At 40.2% G+C, this 20,127-nt stretch overlaps 1 protein-coding gene across 1 annotated transcript in view; it reads left to right on the top strand.

Annotated features, from left to right (window-relative positions):
- The window catches only part of BCHE (butyrylcholinesterase), a gene marked incomplete at both ends in the record, with an annotated part of 28,168 nt that extends 14,092 nt beyond the window's left edge, over window positions 1-14,076 (top strand). Inside the window, 2 exons of the mRNA XM_082003767.1 lie at window positions 7,199-7,365; window positions 13,949-14,076. Of these exons, the coding sequence (XP_081859893.1) occupies window positions 7,199-7,365; window positions 13,949-14,076 (295 nt within the window). The remainder of the gene's footprint in view (window positions 1-7,198; window positions 7,366-13,948) is intronic.
- Between the last annotated feature and the right edge of the window lie 6,051 nt (window positions 14,077-20,127).

Below are 20,127 nucleotides of genomic sequence, written 5' to 3' on the forward strand. Positions count from 1 at the left end.
ATGTATGAAACAGATAATCGTGGATGCTTTCCAGTCACCCAGTATTGCACAGGCTGACAATACCCCTCCTGAGTTGTCATCTTCCAGTATGGAATTATTTAGAGCTTGGTTATTATAAATGGCACCACTCACCCTTTTCAGCTGATAGATTAGATAGCTGCTGTCTTTCCCATTAGTGTAAGAGGATAAAGACGTTAAGAGAATATTTTACAATAAAATATTAAGTGTGGCAGTGCATTTGTACAGAGGGTCCATCAGTTCAATAGATGGGACGGTTAGTGATTAGCTGATATTAAGGAATACTCTGAAGAGCTGTCTCAATTAATGGAGACAATTAACAAAAATAAAAAATAAAAATGAATATAAATTAATAATATAATGTCAATAATTAAAATAAATATAAAATAAATTAATAAAATAAAAATCAGCAAGGTAACTTGTTATGCAGTATCACGTATAAAAAGCACCTACTGGTAGCAGTAGTGACATCAAAAGTAACACCTGTATTTCTGAAGTGATGGCATGTCAGCTTTCCGATTCACTTATTTAGGGATGGCACTTCCCCTTGTCTTGTTATTCTAAATGGGCCAATTCACAGACTTTGGATAATGGACAGAAAATTGCCCCTGTCCTCTTGTCTTTGCTTTTGCGGTGTCTAATAACCAGAAGCCTCAAAGTGTACGATTGAATGTAAAATATTTTGGCATAATGTAAAGATTTCATCCAGGAGCCCACCAAATCATTTTAATAGGTAGTAGATGATTAGCTGACCTAGGAAAACGTTCTGAATTTCAAAAATCTGAGAGTAAATTCATTATACTGAATCACACATAGGTAGACCCAGCTGACGGTGATATGGCATCAGGTGCAATCCATGTATGCACACAGTGAGAGCCCGTCAAATTTATACAGGCTTCAATTTATACAGCTTTCTGAGTGGAAAGCTTATGCAGTAATTAGAGCTTCTGGGGATGTTTTTAGGCTTAGCAGGCATTTTTACAGGAGTTAGAGATATTTCTTCATCCTTTCCCTTGCTAACCTCTCCAAGAAAAGTTTCCAGAACAGGTTCGTTTCCTTTGTTCCAATCGCTAGGACTGCTCCTCAGGTTAAGGACTTTGAGTTTTCAACCTCACCACCCTCTCCGGTGTCTACTTAACAGCGAGTCATCTGAAACTAACAGCCTGGTATGAAGAAACCGGCATTAAGCCAAATTGTTTGAGGGTTTGAGAAGATTCAACCAGTACTTAACAGTAAAATCTGCTCTGCTTTTTAATAGGACTGGGCTGGAAATTATCCATTAAGCTCCCAGTTGTACCATCAGAGCAATGCCTTACACAAATAACCACTATTGCTACTCTGTCGTCCCCCTGGGGACCGCGCCACAGCCTAAAATTGCTGTTAACCTGGCAGCTGTGTTGCAACGCAAAAATGAATGTAGGTATCGATTCCATGCATTGTGGCCTTTAGAAATGACGCCAGACATCTGGATGCGTTTGCCAAACTAACGCGGCCAACGCTTCCCGCCCCTCCGCTGTGAGCGGCGCTGCGCGGTGCTGAGGCAGCGCGGATGTGCCTGGAGCTCCTCATCAGCTCGCCGGCTAATTAGGAGTGCCCTTCTCTCCAAGTGGAAAAACAGAAAAATGTTTTCTTCCAGGCTGGGGGGTGGACAACACCACCACATTTCAACCCTTTGGGTTAGATGAAGATATTTTGATTGGGTATGTCATTTGGTGCCAGCATGATTAATGGTGGTGTTCTACACAAGAAAACCACTAATAAAGCAATTGTAAAACTGAGATAAATTTTTAGGACACAAACCTTGTGGCCTTTCTTCAAAGCGTACGATATCCTTGTTGCGACTCCTCTGAAGTCAACAGGAGCAGTCCTTGACGGAGGCATCAGCAGGAGGGACTCACTCTTTGGCCATTCTGCAGAGAGAAGTACAAAAGGCTGACACAGCCCGTCCCTCAGCGGAGCAACGAGCTGGAGGCCAAAGCTTTGACGGGGACCCATCGCATGATGACGTTATCCAGGAGCCCTTACCATCCTATCATTTTTTTTAATCTACCTGTAGCTTCATTAAAGCGAGCAGGCACGTTTACTTGTGGGGCGGTGACAGCTTAACCTGCAGTACCGGCTGTTAGTTTGGCACCTTCGTTTCTGTTGTAAACCACATGACTCTGCTTCCAACCCCTTACTTGCTGAGATCGACTGATGATACTATAGCCCAGATGATGTCTTCTCATCTTTTTGTTCATTTTTCCTGAACCGTGCATTTTGCTACCCTGTGCTATCTTACTCCCAGTCACGTGGCAGAAAACGTATATAGGAGACAGCAAAACCAAAATTCACAATGCCACAGAAAAAACAGCTCGTCACGTATTTCTACAAGCACAAAGACATTATTAATTACGCTCACTCCCATCAGGTTTTACGCCTGTACTGGCGTGCTGCACAAGTGTGTGCAGGGAACCATGCCGAGCCGCTGGCAGCCTTGGCACGTCTGCTCTGAACCACTTCGGGTGCAACTGCGTGAGCTTCGGCAGCTCCTTTTGATTGCGGTATAGACAGGCGCAGAACCATCCCCGATTCCCAGAGCTACCCCTGGGGTGAAACATTTACACTGTGCTGCTGCTTGGATGCCGAGCTGACTATTTCCATAATTCTTAAAGACTCTGTAGCGCAACTGCAGAAAACGCGCGCGAGAGAGGGTTATCGTTGCTGTGGCACTCGCTCTGAGGCCGTTCCCCCTTCCCCGTTATCTTGTGCCCACGGTAACACGCTGTAAAATGCCATCCCTTGAAAAACAGCTGATTGCCAGTACCGCCTGATAGCTCCAAGGACTCATGAAAGCTAATAAAAACGATTCACATTTACTGTCTCCTGCCTTTAAACCAGCTGTTTAAGAGAGAAAGGGGCCAAACGGAAAACGAGCATCAGCGGTTACAAGCCGGGTGAAGTCCATAAAAAGTCACAGCCAGGAGGAGCGGGTCTGCGCCCGACTCCGGCCCTTGCCGCCCCGCGGAAGCGGCGCGCGGTGACGCTGCCATCGCTTTTCAGCGGCCTCAGCGCGCAGCCGCCCGGCCGACGGCACGCACGCCCGCGGAACGCCGGCCTGGCGCCGGCCGGCAGCAGGCACCTCCCCGCGCCCCCGTGCCCGTGCCGGGGGGCCGCTACCCCGCCGGCAGCGGCGGGAGGCCGGCCGTGCGCCGAGAGCCGCCGTCCCGCGGCCCCGCACGCCGGGGAGGGGCGGGAAATCCTCCGCCGGGTGGACCCTGGGCAAACGAGCTTGCCGAGCTCTTCCCAGAGCAGGCGGGGGGGAAGCCAGCTGCGACTGGAGAGACAATTAAGAGCAGTAACAGGCTGCTCAGGTGAAATCAGTGTACGCTTCCTCTCAGGGAGCAGTATCTCTATGAACAGCTTCAGCCCGGCGGAACGAGCAGTTGTCTGTCGGGGGTCTTCCAGGGAGACGGTCTGGAGGGAAGGGGCTACTGAGGACTGGAGGTGAAATTGTGCTTCAGCCTGTGACGCTCTTCGTGAGTTCGGGTTGGTACAATTCTTCTGTGTTAGACAGCTAAAGCGATGCAAGTTTTGGTTTTTGTTTCCTCTAGAGAAACACACAACATGTTAACCTGGTCCATTTACAAACAGAGCAGCTAAATAGGGACACGGTGAAAGCTTGGGGCCATCTGAGCTAGCATGCGGTACAGTTATGTTTACAATACCCATTAGGAAGGTAAATGATGCCTAAAACCATCTTTTCAAGAGACTTCTCAGAGAAAATGTTGCCTTTGTAGACTATCAAAATATAACTTTACATTACAAAAGACTGCCTCTGACAAACAGTGATACCACAGTAGAGCAAAAGGTTTTCAGAGCTCACTCACAAAAACAGAGTATTTTACAGGTACTTTAGATCATGGATGCTTACCAAAAAAGTTAGATGGTGAATTAAATTCTTGTGTTTATGTGTTTGATCAACCCCCTGTAAAAGTCATGCTATGTAACGATTAATAAATATGCAGTGAGCTAGTATTGTATTTCAGGCCATATTAATGAGAATGGTAATGTATGTATGTTTATTATGATCAACAGAATTGTGTTCAGGTTGTTGCATTTTCCATCTGAGCCAAAATACCTTTCTCCTTCTAAAGTTGTTGAAGATGAACATTAAATACAGAGAAATTATCAGTGAATAAGCTCCTCTCAAACCCTCTTCACTCCTATGTCAAATCTAGCATATTTACTATAAATGAGTCTTGAGAATTAAAGGTTATTGACAGTTCTGGACATGCAATACCCAAAGGGGAAAGAACCTGATCTTAGTAACAGTGAGGAGCACCACGCAGCTTCCACTGCGCACAAGATCAAAAAAGGCTTGTGAGCTTCACTGAGAGCACATATATGTATAAAGGTAGAACAGGAGAAGAGCTTTACTGGAGATTGAGCTCATAAAGATAGTCTGTTTCTCAACTTAATGAGAAAATAAGTTTGACTGCCTCAAAGACGTATCTTAATGAAATAATTAACTATAAATGAGCTGCTGTACCACTATCAGAGAGAGTCCAGCCTATAACTTCAGGGCATATGCAAAGAAAAAAAAAAAATAGCTGAAATAATGAAACAAATTCTGTTTACACCAAAGTTTAAACACAGGTGGTTTGGTTTTGGGGTTTTTTTCCTCATTTAGACTTCTTCTCTGGGAGCAATTCAAATAATTGTATTTCTTAATTGCCATTAGACTTGCTCCTGCAGTCATTAAAAAGTGTGTTGAAAAGGAGCTAATTTCTTTCTAAAGTATTTGGTGAAGAAGCTCACATTTTCTCCAAACAAAATGAAGGTCTTCCCTGACTAGAGCTTATAGCTATGGACAGAGGTCTAAGAAAGGTGATTAGTGTTTGACAAGGTAAAGGCACAAGATAGAGGTTTGTCCTGAAGACGCATGGCCCAAGCCCTTTTGGGACACGCCTTCAGGCCCCATTGACAGCACTGAGGTGCGCAAAACTGGAACAAGCTGAAGAAGCGATGATTGAGTAGTACCAGAAAATAAATGAGCGAGGTTTGTGGAATTGATAAAGAGGATAGGATGGAAGTTTCCATGGAAATTTTGAGCTTTGTTTCAGTAGAAGCAAGTTCCTATAATCTGTCAGCAAAGATTGTGCATCCAAACATAGATGGACAGAGACAAGGTTGTGAAATGTGTTGGATTCCTTTCTCTTCAGTAAGATATTCTCACAAGATTTTTAATTTTCTATGTGATTATTAAACTTTTAGTTTGGTGCAAAGAACAGGGAATTTTACAGCTTGTTCTGGGCACTGCAATTCTCATCATGAAGTTATTAGCAAGAAGGAATGAACAGCAGTTTTGATAGAACAGAGGGGTTATAATCGTAACTTGTTCTTATCAGTTACAAATTATACTCCTGTGATTTCTGTTTTGCTGTAAATGGGAGCTACCTCTTAACTTGGGAAATTTTCGATAATGGAGCTATGGAGGAAATTACCGGACATTTCTTGGAACAGTAAGACTCCTAGAGATGCAGAGAGTGTGTCATAATCACATATTTCAAAATGCTGTGTTTATCTGACAGTTCTTTCAATCATTTTTAGTAAAATACAGCTGTAGCCATTGCGTAATCCCCACACACCTGTAAATTCTAATGTGGACTGTCATGATTTATTTCATAGCATAAAGGCCATTAAATGAATAGTGGCAGCACCATTAGTGTTCTGATCTTGAACTGAAGCACAAGTCAGCTCTGCTTAAGGCCTCATTCTCATGAGCCACAACTAAACGTGCAGTTAAAAGGGTGCCAGAGGTTAATCCGAGCTGAATTAGTAAAGAAGTGAGCAATTCGGGAAGCGACGTGCTGAATCTCTTACTCTAACACCGTTTCCGTAAGCGGCCAATGCCAAAGACCCCAGAATACTAAGACACGGGCTGAAAACTTGATTCGTTCTGAATTAACTGAGAGATATCGATATTATTTCAGCAGCTGAATCTTGTGCTCAGGCTGGTCCCACCTACAGCCGGTATCTGTTCCCACTCTCGGCAAGCGGAACGCAAGTGGGCTCCACACACCCTGGACCCTGACCGCTGCCTTCTGGGAAGAGTCCTGGTGAAAAGCAAAGTAGACATAATCAAATTAACTTAGCTAACAGTGTGCTTAATTTATCCCACCAAGAATTATCAAATACTGTTGTTCTGCCCTAAACTCCAGATTCCTTGATATCAACTTCTACAAAAGGAGTCCTCCTGCTTGCACTGCAATAAGATGTTTCATTTGTATTCTTGAGCTAACAGATTCATACTTTAAACAGTCACAATTCATCTTCTTTTCCCCCCAAAAAATCATATTCAGTCTCACTTGTTCCCTATGCAATGCTCCCCATTTTGTTCTTTTTCTATCCACTTAAATTATTTTTTCTCTAGTCATACAGATACTAGATACTGTCATTTTTGAAGGGGGAAAAACTGGATGTCTCTCCCTAGAGCCTTATGAATTCTCTTGTATTATAACTATTTATCACAACTATTTTAACACTAACACCTATGATCCTTTAATGCGCAGAGCCTGTTTTATAAAGGGCCGAGTGCTCTGTACCTCTTCCTGCTTTCCAAAAGATTTGAGATTGCTCATGTTTGGCACTCCACTGATGGGGCTCAGCATACTTCAAGCAGGAACTGTTCTCTCTTAATGAGGAATAATTGTTTTCTTTCCCAATATAGCTCTCATCCAAAGTTTAGATGTTATTCGTACCCTTACTTGCATTTTTAGCTGTGCTATTTAGTCCAATCTATTCGTCTATCTGAAAGCAACATTGAAATTAAAACATAAAATTACTCAGCCTCCCAAACTGGTTTGTTTGTTCTTAAGTCACTCATGATAACTTAGAGCTTCCATGAGAATCTCCAAATTCAACAAGTGTAGTTTGTGTATAGTCATTTATTAACTTTTTTCCCTTAGGTGAACTCGGAACAACTCAAAAAAGCAATAGAAATAATTTTTTAAAATGAAGTTAAATCAAGTTCACCTTCATTCCGCTTCCCCTCCCCATTATTTACGAAAGTATACTCCAGTAATTCCAAACTAACATACTTAAGAAGAAATAACTGTTAAATAAAAAAGAAATAATACTTTATTGATGTACTGAGGTAATTCCTCATCCTAAGTGAAATGTTTCTTTTCTCATTTAGAACTCCCAATGGGACCCTGATTAATGGAACAAGATGGCCAGTCTTCACCACTACAGAACAAAAATATTTGACATTAAATACTGACACTTCAGAGGTACTGACAAAATTGCGTGCTCAGCCGTGTCGATTCTGGAATGTCTTTTTTCCCAAAGTTCTGGAAATGACAGGTAAAAATGCTTTTATTTAAAGTTTTATAAAAGGATCATCTACTTGATATTAACGTGACACTTGAGTCCAAATCTTTACATTCCTATTTGTAACTGAATTTTCATGACATGTTCAGATGTTGGACAAAACTGTTCATTAACCTGAAACATCCCAGGTGGGGCTGGACGGGGCTCTGGGCAACCTGCTCGTTGCTGGGGGTTGGGCTGGGTGGCCTTCTGTGCCAACTTCACGAGCCCAAGGTGCGTTGTGGGATGTTATACTGGTAGTCTATTATCCATTATTTATGGGATTATATTATTATGCAGCTAATCCACAGAGGGTATTAAGAGCGCTGCTGTTGCCAAAACAGGATTCTGTTCCACACCTCCCACGAGCGCGCCTTGTGTCTTATTTCTAGAACGTCAGTCATTGATGTCAACCAAGAGACTTCAGGATTTGCCTATGCAAAACAGAACTGATTTGTGCCTGACTGTGTATACAGTGTGTTTATGAGATTTCACTACCCAGAAAAGCATAACGGGCTGTCTGAAACTTTAAGCTCAGTTGAACACAATTTTTGCCGACTTTCTTTAGAAGCCTGATGCCGCTGTTTTTGCAAACCCCACCAAACAGACCAAGCCTCTGTGCTTCCGGACTTCAGAAGGAATTGATTTTATAAAGTGATTTTGCAGCTCTGGAACTACATTCTGCAGTTTGACTGGAGGGGGGCGGAAATTCTCATTTCAAAAATAAGATACACTTTTAAAACGTTAAGTAGTAATTTACAAGCTTTCCGCAAGATTCAGTTTGAATGTTAGTCTTAAATATGTAAACTTTCACGGTACACAGATGATTCTTTCTGAAATAATTTATTCCTTCCTCATTTGAGCTTATAACTGTATTATGGCTCAACTTTTATCCCCTCTCAATTCAATAGGTGTTTTTCAGTTAAATCAAGAGAAGCAAAAGCAGTAGGTAACATGAATAATTTATAAAGCATACTCTGTGATTTAAAAAAAAAAAAAAAATCACAGCATACCAAATTATGGATGGATTTGGGGGAGGTTTCCCAAACTCTGACAAGCCCTGTATGCTGAGCCAGGAGAACCCAACTATTTTACATACTTCTTTAACCTGGCTGTGAACCCCCGTTGCATAATGTGCATCTTGCAAATGGACTGTGCTTAACCAAATACTCCGTGGTGGAGCAGAAGAGAGCACATCACCAGACATAGTTCAACACATCTTGGCAGGACAGCAGAGTTGCTTTGCATGTTCCTGTGGTGTGAGGGATGACAAAGCAACACTCTGGATCTGCCAGGAGACCTAAATACATCACTCTGCCATATTCAGCAATTTACAACATAAATTTACATAATTTAATTAAAAGAAGTTCCTGAGCGTATTCTTACCAAACGGAAAGAATCATCGTGCCTGGATCCTAATACAGAAATGAGACAAGGATATTGTCAAGAAGAAGTGCTGCTTTGTCATGCACCTATATCTATCCCTCCTTGAAATATAGTAAAAGAAATGCTTTTATATTATCTATACAATCTTATACAATTCTGACAAAGAAACCTTTAAGATTCTGCTTACAAACATGATATACTACTTTATATTGTAATAATTCTCTGCACTGAAATATTATTTTGCATTTCCTATCTCCTTTTATGCCCAAAGGGCAGCACATGCCATAAATACACGTATGTCCTCATTTTCTGAGGGTCTACCTTTTCTATTACTTCCTCCACTGAGATATTCTTAGAAAAAGAAGGTTGCTTTAACATTATATAAGATGCCAGAGAACAAGAAGTAAGGAAATTTTATGTTATCGTTATTGCAAGTTATAGTTCAAGTAGTGCTCAGATAGACAAAGCGGAATCCTATCAGGTAGAAACTGAAGAGGACAATCGAATCAACTTATTTTGCAGAAACTGCAAGGGGATTTCTCATTGTGCCAAGTGGTCAGAATTTGACATGGATGCGCTTGGTAACGAACCACTTGTGTATTTACTGACGCACTCCTAGCGCAAGCCTTGCTAGCCCTTGAGGTCGTCTTGGCATGTAACGGCCGGTTCCAAATGTGTTCGGCATTTGAGTAAGCCTTGTTCCCAGGACGGACAGGGTAAGACAAGTTCCTTGAGGCAGTTGAATATATGAGAGAGGAAAATATTTAGTCCCTGCAATCTTTATGGTTAGATATTTTCCATTTTCCTCAAGCAACCAAATCAGATAAGTTCCAAAAAAACCCCCAAAAAACCTGTCATGGTTATGGATTGAGAAAACTAATAAGGAAAAAATAAGCCTCACACCCCAACACAATAACTTATACTTGCTTTTATATCGCAAGAGTAATTTGTATGCTTTTGGAAGATTGCTCAATGTCTTCTCTTTCAATTTCAATATATAAAAGTACAATTGAAGACATGAGTCAAAACTTGTAGTTTTGTGCCCAGCTTGATAATAATCACTAGACAGGTGAACTGGACCTAGACATGCCTTACGTGGGCTCAGTTCCAGCGAAACACAATTCCTACAGAGATTTCAACCCTACTGCAAAGGCACCGACAATACCCTCTGTTCCCACTCTCCCCGAGACGAGCTGGGAGCGATCCGCAGTTAATGTTTCATTTGAGGGGGTGAGCACTGGGACAATCACCAGAACTTTTGCTGGTGACTGCTTCTAAAAGAAACACTCCAGAGGGAATAGCAAACAGCAAGTGACTCAAGTAGCTTTTAGAGCAATCATACGTTAATTATACAAAGCGTCTATATTAGACTCTACCTCCTTAACACAACCTTTAATGCATCTAGAGCCCTAACTATTTATACATGCCTGTTTCCCCTTGATTATAGAAAGCTGCAGGCAGCCAAGCTTCCCATTTATTGTTCCATTACTATTTTAGTTTGCCTAATACATATATTTTTCTGTTTTATAGGATACTGTTGCATCGTATATCACCTATAGACAAAAATCAAACGAAGTAGGTAATATAAAAACATTGTATTTTAAAACAACCCTAAAAATATTTTGAACATGGAGGCAGAGAAAAGTTCAACCTCTTGTCCAGTGAATAACAAAAATAATTGTATTTACTATGATCCTCCAAACACTATCTGGATTCTATACAGCTAAATACTCAGGGTCGCAAGAATAATAAAAATATGACCAAATTAGAAAATTCACCATCAAAATTAGTTTTTAATTTCCACAGAGCTAGATGCTGCACTCGTTATTTATGCAGAAAAGGGAATTAATCAAAAGTAATCTCACCGATACCACTGCACCTACCAACAAAGTAAGACTGTATGCAGTGTGCATATGGGCAATAAGCTATGTACCTTAATCTCATTTCTTCCTAACTCCAGTACCTTGCATCCCAGGTCGCAGGAGAGATAACAGCCCTTACAATATTTCATCTCCCAGAGAGCTCTATTGACTTTTGGAAGAAGAAAATAAATAAAATTGAAGAATCTGAACTCCTTAAAAATACTTATGAAAGCAAATATACTGTTGTAGTTAAAAATGTATTGATATTCAGAGTGTGTGATGAAAGAACACATAGAGATACTGGAGTATAGATACTATTTATTTTCTCCTTTCTGACCATCTGTGTACAAACTATCACCATGACAATTTACACCATAGACAGACTTGCAGCATTTATCGTACTAATGAATCAAGAAGTTTTCAGGTACCTGCATTTATGAGCTATTGAGGACAGAAGAGTTAATTCTAACTTATCCCTTATTAATTAGGTCACATATCTATTATGATATAATATTTCTCCCAATCTTAAGGTTAATACACAAAGACACAATTTAAGATTAGCACTTTAGCGGCACATCTAGAAGTTCAACAAATGATGGTACGGAGATAAATTTGACTTCGCTATAGTGCCATTAAAGTAAAGGCTGTATGCCTGTGTGGAAAGAAAAGGAATGACGGCTGTCTGTGCTGACATTGTCAAAGAATCAAAGAACAACTTTAAATTTTTTTGGCTGTTAAACTGGGACCTTTCTGCGCATTGAGGTATGACTCATTGCCTACTGAAATCACCCCTTTTCTCCTTGGAAACCTCATTGGGCTTTGCATTAGCCTAACTGGCATTACTATAACGTTTGGGATCGTCTGAACGACTGCATATAGCAAAATGACCTCACTGTGGTATCCGCCGACTTCCATAGTACTGCAACGCGTTGTAGTAACCCCGTGCTCTGAGCTGTAATTATCGGTCAAGTTGAATTCTCTAATCTTTTTTTTGCCTTCTAGCTGTCAGCTCATCGAAGTCATGGGTGGTTGCTTCAAAGAGATTGATGATGTTGGTGATAATGGGATGCATTGACTTGTGACTTCAATTTGGATCTTATCACTGAAAAAAGCAAACAAATGGGAATCCAAAGTTCTTATTTCAGTGTTTTCCTTACTCCTTTTGTCTTTTAGATTCATAATGGTGGCTACTCTGAATTTCTTCTTGTCTGCTTTCTCAAGCTGACTCGCTTCTTCACCATGATCTTTAAGAAGCACTGAAATGCCTCATAATTTATACTCTAGAATAGTGACTTTTGATTGAAGATGCATGTATGATAGTGGTATTCCAGTTGCTAAAGTCTTTGGGCAGACTTAAACAGATCTAAGCCTGAAAAATTAAAGAAGGAACAGGTTTTTTTAAATTCGTAAGTGGAGGCTTTGCCTGGATAAATAAAACTGGACACCCGTAATCAAGAGTAAGACAAGAAATATGGCTGAGGCATTTTTCTCCAAATAATACTAGTACTAATAGCTAAATCACCAATCCATTTGACATATGTGGAAAATTGGACTTCACCTGAGACCGTGGCTATATGTTTAAGAAACATAAAAGGCAAGTTCTTGGAGTCAGAGAGTAAGATGTTGTACATATCTTCTCCCCATAGTTCTGTGAGTCATATTGCATAGCTTAGTAATCAAAACATGGTTTCATTGTTTCCAGCATTCACAAATCCTCTTTGTGTTAATGACAATTGCGGCCTGCAGAAAAAAATTTAAAATGATCTGAACTCTTCCTTGATCTCCTACGTAACCAAGCTTATTTACATCTTTGAACTGAGGGAGAGGAGTGTGGCTAATTTTTTAAATTATTTTCCTATTTTTTTTTTTCTTCACAATTTCCCTTTTGACTACAAGCAGATGTACAGAACCTCCCCAAGAAAAAGTATCTTGGTTTTATTTCTGGTCTTACTGAAACCAAGTAGTAATGTAAATCTCATTTCAAAGTCTCATTAAATTGCCATCTGGATTTTCAGACCAAAAAGGTTTGGAAATGTTGAGCTAAACTGCAGATAAGCAACCGAATTACTGGATGCTTCTCCAAACTAAATCTCCGAATCTGTTAACGCTCTTTCCAGAATAGTTTCTCTGCTGATGTAGAAAACACAAAAGGATTTCATTTTCACACAAGCAGTTCAACTCGCAGTGCTGGCAGATCATAAAAAAAAAATGCGAAAAGGGTGTATTTATGGAGGGAAAGGGCCTATGCTGTACTGTAGCAGAAGAACATAAAGTCAAAAGATCATAAAGAAACCATGGAACCGTTATCTCACGAACACAATTACCAATTTTTTTTTTGGAAGCAAGCTATGTCAATATGGGACAGCGAGATACTTTGGTCCAGAATGAATAAAGACATTCACGGATCATAAATGGTAGCTAAAGTTTAAGAAAAAGTCTATAACTGATCCAAAATAATAAGCCACAGTATGTGATGCAGCCGATGTACATTATCTTCCATTTAGTTGTCGTATGGGTTGTTCCTGCAAGGTCCCAGCATTTCTCCCTAGTGTTAATTACCTTTTGGGACTGGAAGAAGTGATCCCTGTCTGTAAAATACTCTGGGAACCTTGTAAAATGATGTAGTTTTATTACTTTTCTCCTCCTCACCCTCTGATGTCTATAACAAATTTGGCAATAAATATTGCCTCGGGACACAGGATTAGTCGGCAAATGCTTTATAGGCTAGAATGAAGAAGAAGAGAGAAGACTTTCCTATTGACATACTGCACGTTTTACAGTATCCTTCTCCAAACTTGTGCCCCTTATGCTTTAAACTTGTGGATTTATTCCACAGTAGGGTGAAATCCTGGCTATCCACTGAAATGCATTAAAACTAATGGCAATACTGTTGTTGCCTTGAACAAAGCTGTGATTTCACTGCATCTTTACAAGTACCTATCTCAGTTTGCATATCATAGTCTTCAGGATATGTAGGTTTCATTGTAGAGTATACTGAACCAAAGTAATATTTTGAGGATTTAAAAAAAGGTGGCTTTAAAATGATGAATTTGATGGACAGAAGCATTATCCAAAAGCAACAAGCCCATACATAAGTATATTTATTACCCTGCAGTGTGCCAGAATGATACCTTTGCAGTCCTTCCTTCCTGATGTAAATATAAAATGTTAATCACTGAATTTTCAGTCATTCCAGGTTTAAGAAAGGATGCAAAAGACCATCCTATAACATATTTGTAGCAAAAGACATTGATAATCAAAATTATTTTTCAATTAGCATATAAAGAGATTCAAATTTAGATTAATGTAACCCATTTCATGTTTTACAGGAAATATTGATGAAGCAGAACGAGAGTGGAAAGCAGGATTCCATCGCTGGAACAATTACATGTCAGACTGGAAAAATCAATTTAATGATTACACTAGCAAGAAGGAGAGATGCGCAGGCTCTAATTAATATGTTTACCCTTTCCAGTGTGTCCGTATTACTGATCATCAGGCAAATATACAGGTAGCTTTCTAACACGTCTAGCATTAAATAAGTTATGGAGGTTAAAAGATGCTACAGATATAATTCTGGTTCCCCAGATTTTTCATTTATATTTTTCCTCATATCTCAATAAACAATAAGGCATCTGTACCCTTTGAAGCTTCACTGTGTTAAATAGGACTATAGAGATTAAAGTCTGAAGATTAATGATGTACATATTCTAAACACTAGCTGCTTAAATTCACACTTCAAAGAAACAATGTAATCTGTTATAGAAAAATGGATTTTTTTAATAGAAATAGCAGTGTTTTACAGTGTTGCCATGCAAAACACAATTGGTTTTGATCTTTAACTGTAATTCTACCACACTTAAACCTTGCTTCAGACATAATTTAATTGACATAAGCAAAGAGATAATAACTTTGCTGGACACACCAAATGATATTTGCTTGTTAGACCAAAAAGTTTTAAGACTGCCATTAAAGCCTGAATCATTGCTTCTTTAAGGCCAAATCTGTAGGACAAAGCCATAGTAAGAGAGTATTCAAACTATGTATTGAAGGCCTAAATCATCGGCACTCTGTGAGCAAGTGCAATGGTGAAACAAGCCAGAAAACCTGACGCCTCTTCTTCTACCATCCTTATTTTTCAAAGAGTAAAGACCTACAGATTCACAAAGTAATGAACTCGCAGCTTTCCCTGCTAAGGCACCCACTGTGTTCAACTGGTAAAAGTTTCCGCCGTGGATGTAAACACCAATGATTTTTTTTGACCACCAAGTTGCCTCCTAGTCGAGGGACAGGTCCACATTGGCTGGAAGATGACAGACAAGTTTTTATACCTGCAGAAAAGCATCAATCTGCATGTCAGCAGGTTCATCAGAAATCAGCCATGAAAGCCTGCTCAGCCAGCCAGCTCTCGGCAGGAGAGTGGACCTGGCTGCAAAGCCCTTGCTTCTTCTTGGGGAAGGCTGGGAAGGCTATCACTGCAGAGGGACATTGTGACCTTGGTGAGAAGGACCCAACTCTGACACGGTCAAATGAGCTCTAGTTGCCATGCAAGCAGGCATCTCCTAGACTCCTATCTACCTACTTGAGCTGAATCCATTAGAAGCTTCTAAAACAAAACCCTTGGACAATTTTTCTTCTTCCTATTTCTGGATGAGGTTGGAAGTTGTATGCCTGAATAACACCGTAATTGGCTGCTTTTCACTGGTCCAACTGGGAAGAATAAATGCCAAAAATTTTATAAACATAAGGAGTATGTAAAAGCAACAACCCATCTTATAAATAAATTCTCCTGAAGCTTTCTGTAAATGTAGTAGCATTTCAGTGCATCTATTTTCTATTCTAGCTATTGCAAGCTCTTGCAAATTTTTTTCTTGAATTGAGTAGACTGAAGAAACAGATAATCAACAGAGAGCGTTCCCTTTCTGGCAATCTGTTTGACCACACAGGATCCTTACACTGAAAGGATTTATTTTTGCAGAAAGGCCAAATTCTGCAAAAGATGATGGCTTATCATCTTTTTAGTTGTTTCTAAGGGAATACAATTATTTCCTGACTAAATTATGGAAAACCACCTTTTAGCACAGCATTTCCAAAGACTACAATCAAACATGCGCAATCAAAAAATCTGGTCATTTTTGAGCAAGCTGATTAAAACGTGACATTATCTGGGATTAAAAAGCTTTCTTTATGCAGCACTTCATGTTTATACCATAGGTAATTAGTTCATTACATACATTAGCATAGTTACTGCTATTAATAGTTGCACGGAGAGCTCTTGCTGCGTCAGACTTCTGTGTATTCGGTATTTATCGGATATTCCTCATGCCAGTACTGAACTACTAGAAAAAAAATACAGAAGGATGAATTTTCTGTCCATCATTGAGCCAGTTCTGGCACTCCCCATTTTATTTATGTGGTGTGCTTCATAGATGTGTTGGGTGCTATCTGCCACAGTGAGCCCTGACAGCACCAGCAACACCTAAGCACGTTTAAAAGAAGCATTTGTCTCCTTTGATATCCTCTTCTTAGCTATATTTCACTATCTATCTATCTAATCAACCTAATCAATGGGGAAAAAAATCTGAGCTAATTAAAATGCACAAATAACCTTTGGGAAGGGCAGGTTGCAAAGCAGTTAATAAAATATTTTGCTGGGAAGGTGGCCTTTGTATGTGCTGTGAGCTAGGCTGGATAAGGTCTATGTCAAGACATATCCTTTCCACAGTATGCATACCATGCCTGTGATGTTCTTAAGAAGGAATAAGGATGGAGAAAAGAGGAAAGAAAAGCAGGGTAAAATAAAGGTTAAACCACTTTTTGAAGTGTAGTTTTACTGATTTTCTTGGTGTGAATAAATTGCTAGCTTTGTATTTTTTCTTATTCTGGGAAATAGTATCTCCATTTATCAATCATATGAAATCAATATATCATGTAGTCATATATTCATATCCCACACTTATGCAAAAATAGGAAAGCCTTAAGTACTTCGATGTAAGTTGCTAAGGTAATGAAGAGTGAAAAGAGACCGGTCACCACTGTGCGTAGTTTCAAACTAAAGGTCAAACAAATTTATGCTGGAAATTGTTTGAGGATACTGCGTCATTGCTTAAAATCATGATTACCTACTACAGGGCTATCTCCCCAGACCTCACTGAAGATGTAATGATGTTAATTAATGTTTTCTTTTGGCTCAGGAGACAAGAAATCAAGGTTTCTCTGAAACTACAAAAAATATGTTGATGCTTTCTTACCATTCTTGATATCCGAAGCAAGAATTCTGAATTTAGTCCCAGAGCTGCTGAAAGATTATAATAAAATGAACTGCAGTGCCAACAAAAAAGTTGGCATTAAACCAGTTGTTATTAGGTTTATAAGCTAACAGCATGTTGATTAAATTACAGACATTTCACACATATTTTAGAGATAGTCATAAGAGAACTGAAGTCAGAAATTTCCTAGCAAAACTCTGTTTAATTAAAACCACCAGTTTTTGCATTTGAAATGGAATTTGGGTGAGATGAGCTTTCAGTCAAGTTAAGCATTTTTTGAGTGAAATTCCACCTGTGCTCCTGCTGGAGTATCAAAAACTGAAGGAGTTGGGATGTTCAGGGTACCTGGTCTAGGGCACCCTGGCCGAGGTCTAGGGCTGGTCTGCTAGCTGGACCAACCAAGGTTGAAGCTTTCTGGCTTTGAACAGGGGCCCTCAGATGCCTAAAGTTGTTCTTTAGCAGAAGTAAGACACACACCCCACCTCCCAAGGTTTCCAGGCTTCCTCCCAGTTACAGATTTTACACTCATAGCTTGGATTTTTGGAATGGGTTCTGATGTCTTGCTGTCCTAAGCCCTGGCCATCGCTCCAATTTATCACACAGATAAAGCCAAATTTCTGTTTAAGTGGAAGCCTAGCTTTTTGGCCATCTTTGGTCACAAGAGGCTCTGCTGCACAAATAGCCTGAGATTGCTGCTATAAAGACATAGATTTACATGCCCAATTTAGATCTTCATGAATAGACAACTCATATGTGTCTCTTAACAGCAAGGAGTAGAAGCAAATCTCTCCCATCTCATAGTTGGAAAGGTATCTTTGCAAGATAATAATAATAATAAAAAAAGGACTCGTATTCCTTGAGTGTTGGAGAGAAAATTATCTTAGATTATGAAAAACTGATGGACCCGTCAGAAAAAGTGTATATATATTTCATGATGTATAAGCTTAATATGACCTCTGTAGATCTCTTCAATGTTCCTGTCACAACAGATCACCAGCAAGTGGTTTGGCCCGTTGTCATATGCAGATATCACACAGATTAACCCAAACGCAACATTAACGGTGGAGAGATATATATTTGTCTCTGTCAACACCGTAACATTGTCTTCCCAGGCTCGATTATGGTTCATGCATTTCTGCTGGCTCAGCACCAGTTCTGCAACCCCGGCAGCAGCTCTTCAGAGGGACATAATAAACGTCACCATACTTCAGCCACGGCTGCAAAGAGCCGCCGGCGCTGGCCCTGCCACGCGCCAGCCTGTCCCCACAGGGCTCTCGCCCTTCCTTCCCCTCCAGTTGGTGGGGAGGGGAAAACCAAGAGGAGGAAAAAAAAATAAAGACCATAAAACCCCACGCAAGCACTTTTGCCCCAGAGCGATCAACAGCCGAAGGGCTCAGTGCTGTACGCAGGGGTTCTAAGTATCCCGGTGTCTCTGTTCCGGTAGCCCCAGCCAAAAAGCCTCCCACTAAATTGAAAAATAGGTTTAGGAATTTGACAGTGATTCCGAATACGGGGCGAGGAATGCGGCCGGCAGGTTTGGCTCAGGCTTGGGGGCTGCTATGGAAAGTGCTAGTGCCAGCTGACTGCTTTCTCCCTGTCTGTTCTCTTCCAGTCCGTGGAACTACGGGCATTTGCCAAAAACTCTGACTGCTCCTGGCTAGCCAGCGAGTCTAACACCAAGCACCCGTGTAACAGATATACGCAGCTGTGTACGTTTTCCACGGCTGACCCATCTGTAGCACATGTCCCTTGATCTGCTCCGGGTGGATCGGGAGCAAGAATCCATTAGGAGGAAAAAAAATAAATCTTCCTGGCTGAATTACAAGTATTTCTCCCTTTCTCATAGCTCTGTTTTTATTTCTCCTCATGTCTAGGGTTCTAGGTGGGTTTTCGATTGCTAGGTGATTGCTGCCGTATGAGGGTGAGGAAACTTTCTTTTAAAAAAAAAATCTCTACCAAAATAGAACATTTTAGACTATTTGAATACTGCATCTTTGGGGTCTACAAGAGATACTTGGAAACTGTGTGCACACAGTTAATATTTAACAACCTTGACTTGGTTGTGTGAGCCGAGAAGACCACTGCTTTAAAACCACGTGTCTTTTTAAGAATATGCATCCACGCACACGTACATACATAGAAATATAGATTCCTCAGCAATTGCCTCTCAACGATACGTTTCCAACCTTTGTAAGCAAGATGAAGGCTTGTATGTTACTGGTTTTGTGTACTTCCAAAGTGTATCTTTTTGGTTTTCACTGAAGAATAAAATGATCACAGGACTTCGGTATCAGTCAACACCTCAGCCAAATTAGTCATTCACAGTTAAAAGTTCAAAAGCTTTTAGTCTGATTTCAATTGGTTTAGAACCCAATTTTATGAACAAACATAATTAGCCATTTTGAAATGCTTCATAAGACAAGATAATTCCTTCCTGACCCCTGCTGAAATCTTGAAGCATGAATACTGATTATCCTGTTTTAGCACGTAAACCTTCCAGCATTTTGTTGATAAACTAGATTAGTTGCACTCATAAAAATGTTAACTCATAGACTTAATGACTACAAAGCAGTGATGTGAATCTACAATTAGCACAGGTGTGAATTTTTGAGAGGCTTTTAATTGGATTGCAGGTGAGATTAAATATGGCTTCTAGGCATGTTGCAGGGAGAAGTGCTGGGGTGGGGGTGTCAGTCGCATAATGATTTTAGTTAGTTTGGGGAGAATTAGGAGGAAAAAAGATGAAGCTTAAGCCCAGCACAAGGTCTGTTACACGGAAGTGAATGATGAAACGTTTCCCTCCTGATAGCATCACAGCAGCTTGAGGACACGCACAGAGGCTGCGGGGGTCTGTCTTTTGGGATTTACCGAATCTGGTTGTAACATATATCACTGTCTTTTTAAAAATACTGTCATTCTGGTCAGGGAGCTGGAGATAGCCAGCAAATTATTTTTATTTCAAAACAGAAAAGTCCCTCCAAATCCACGTATTTGCCTGGAAAAGAACACCAGCTTCTGATCTTTTCAATTCGGCTCCATTTTAATATATGCCATGGTTGCAGGAGCTAATGCTTTAGCCACTATTAATAGCACAATGTACAAATGGTGTAGGTGGTTCTCGCAGTTTGGGAGTGCTGTGGTTAATTTTTTTAATTTATAAAGTATTTATAAGTCCTCAGTTATACTGAGTAGTGGTAAAAGTGTGTAGGCAGAAAGCAGTTATCTCCACACCTCTCAAT

Source organism: Phaethon aethereus (assembly GCF_964289735.1).
Source record: "Phaethon aethereus genome assembly, chromosome: 9".
Taxonomy (NCBI): Eukaryota; Metazoa; Chordata; class Aves; order Phaethontiformes; family Phaethontidae; genus Phaethon; species Phaethon aethereus.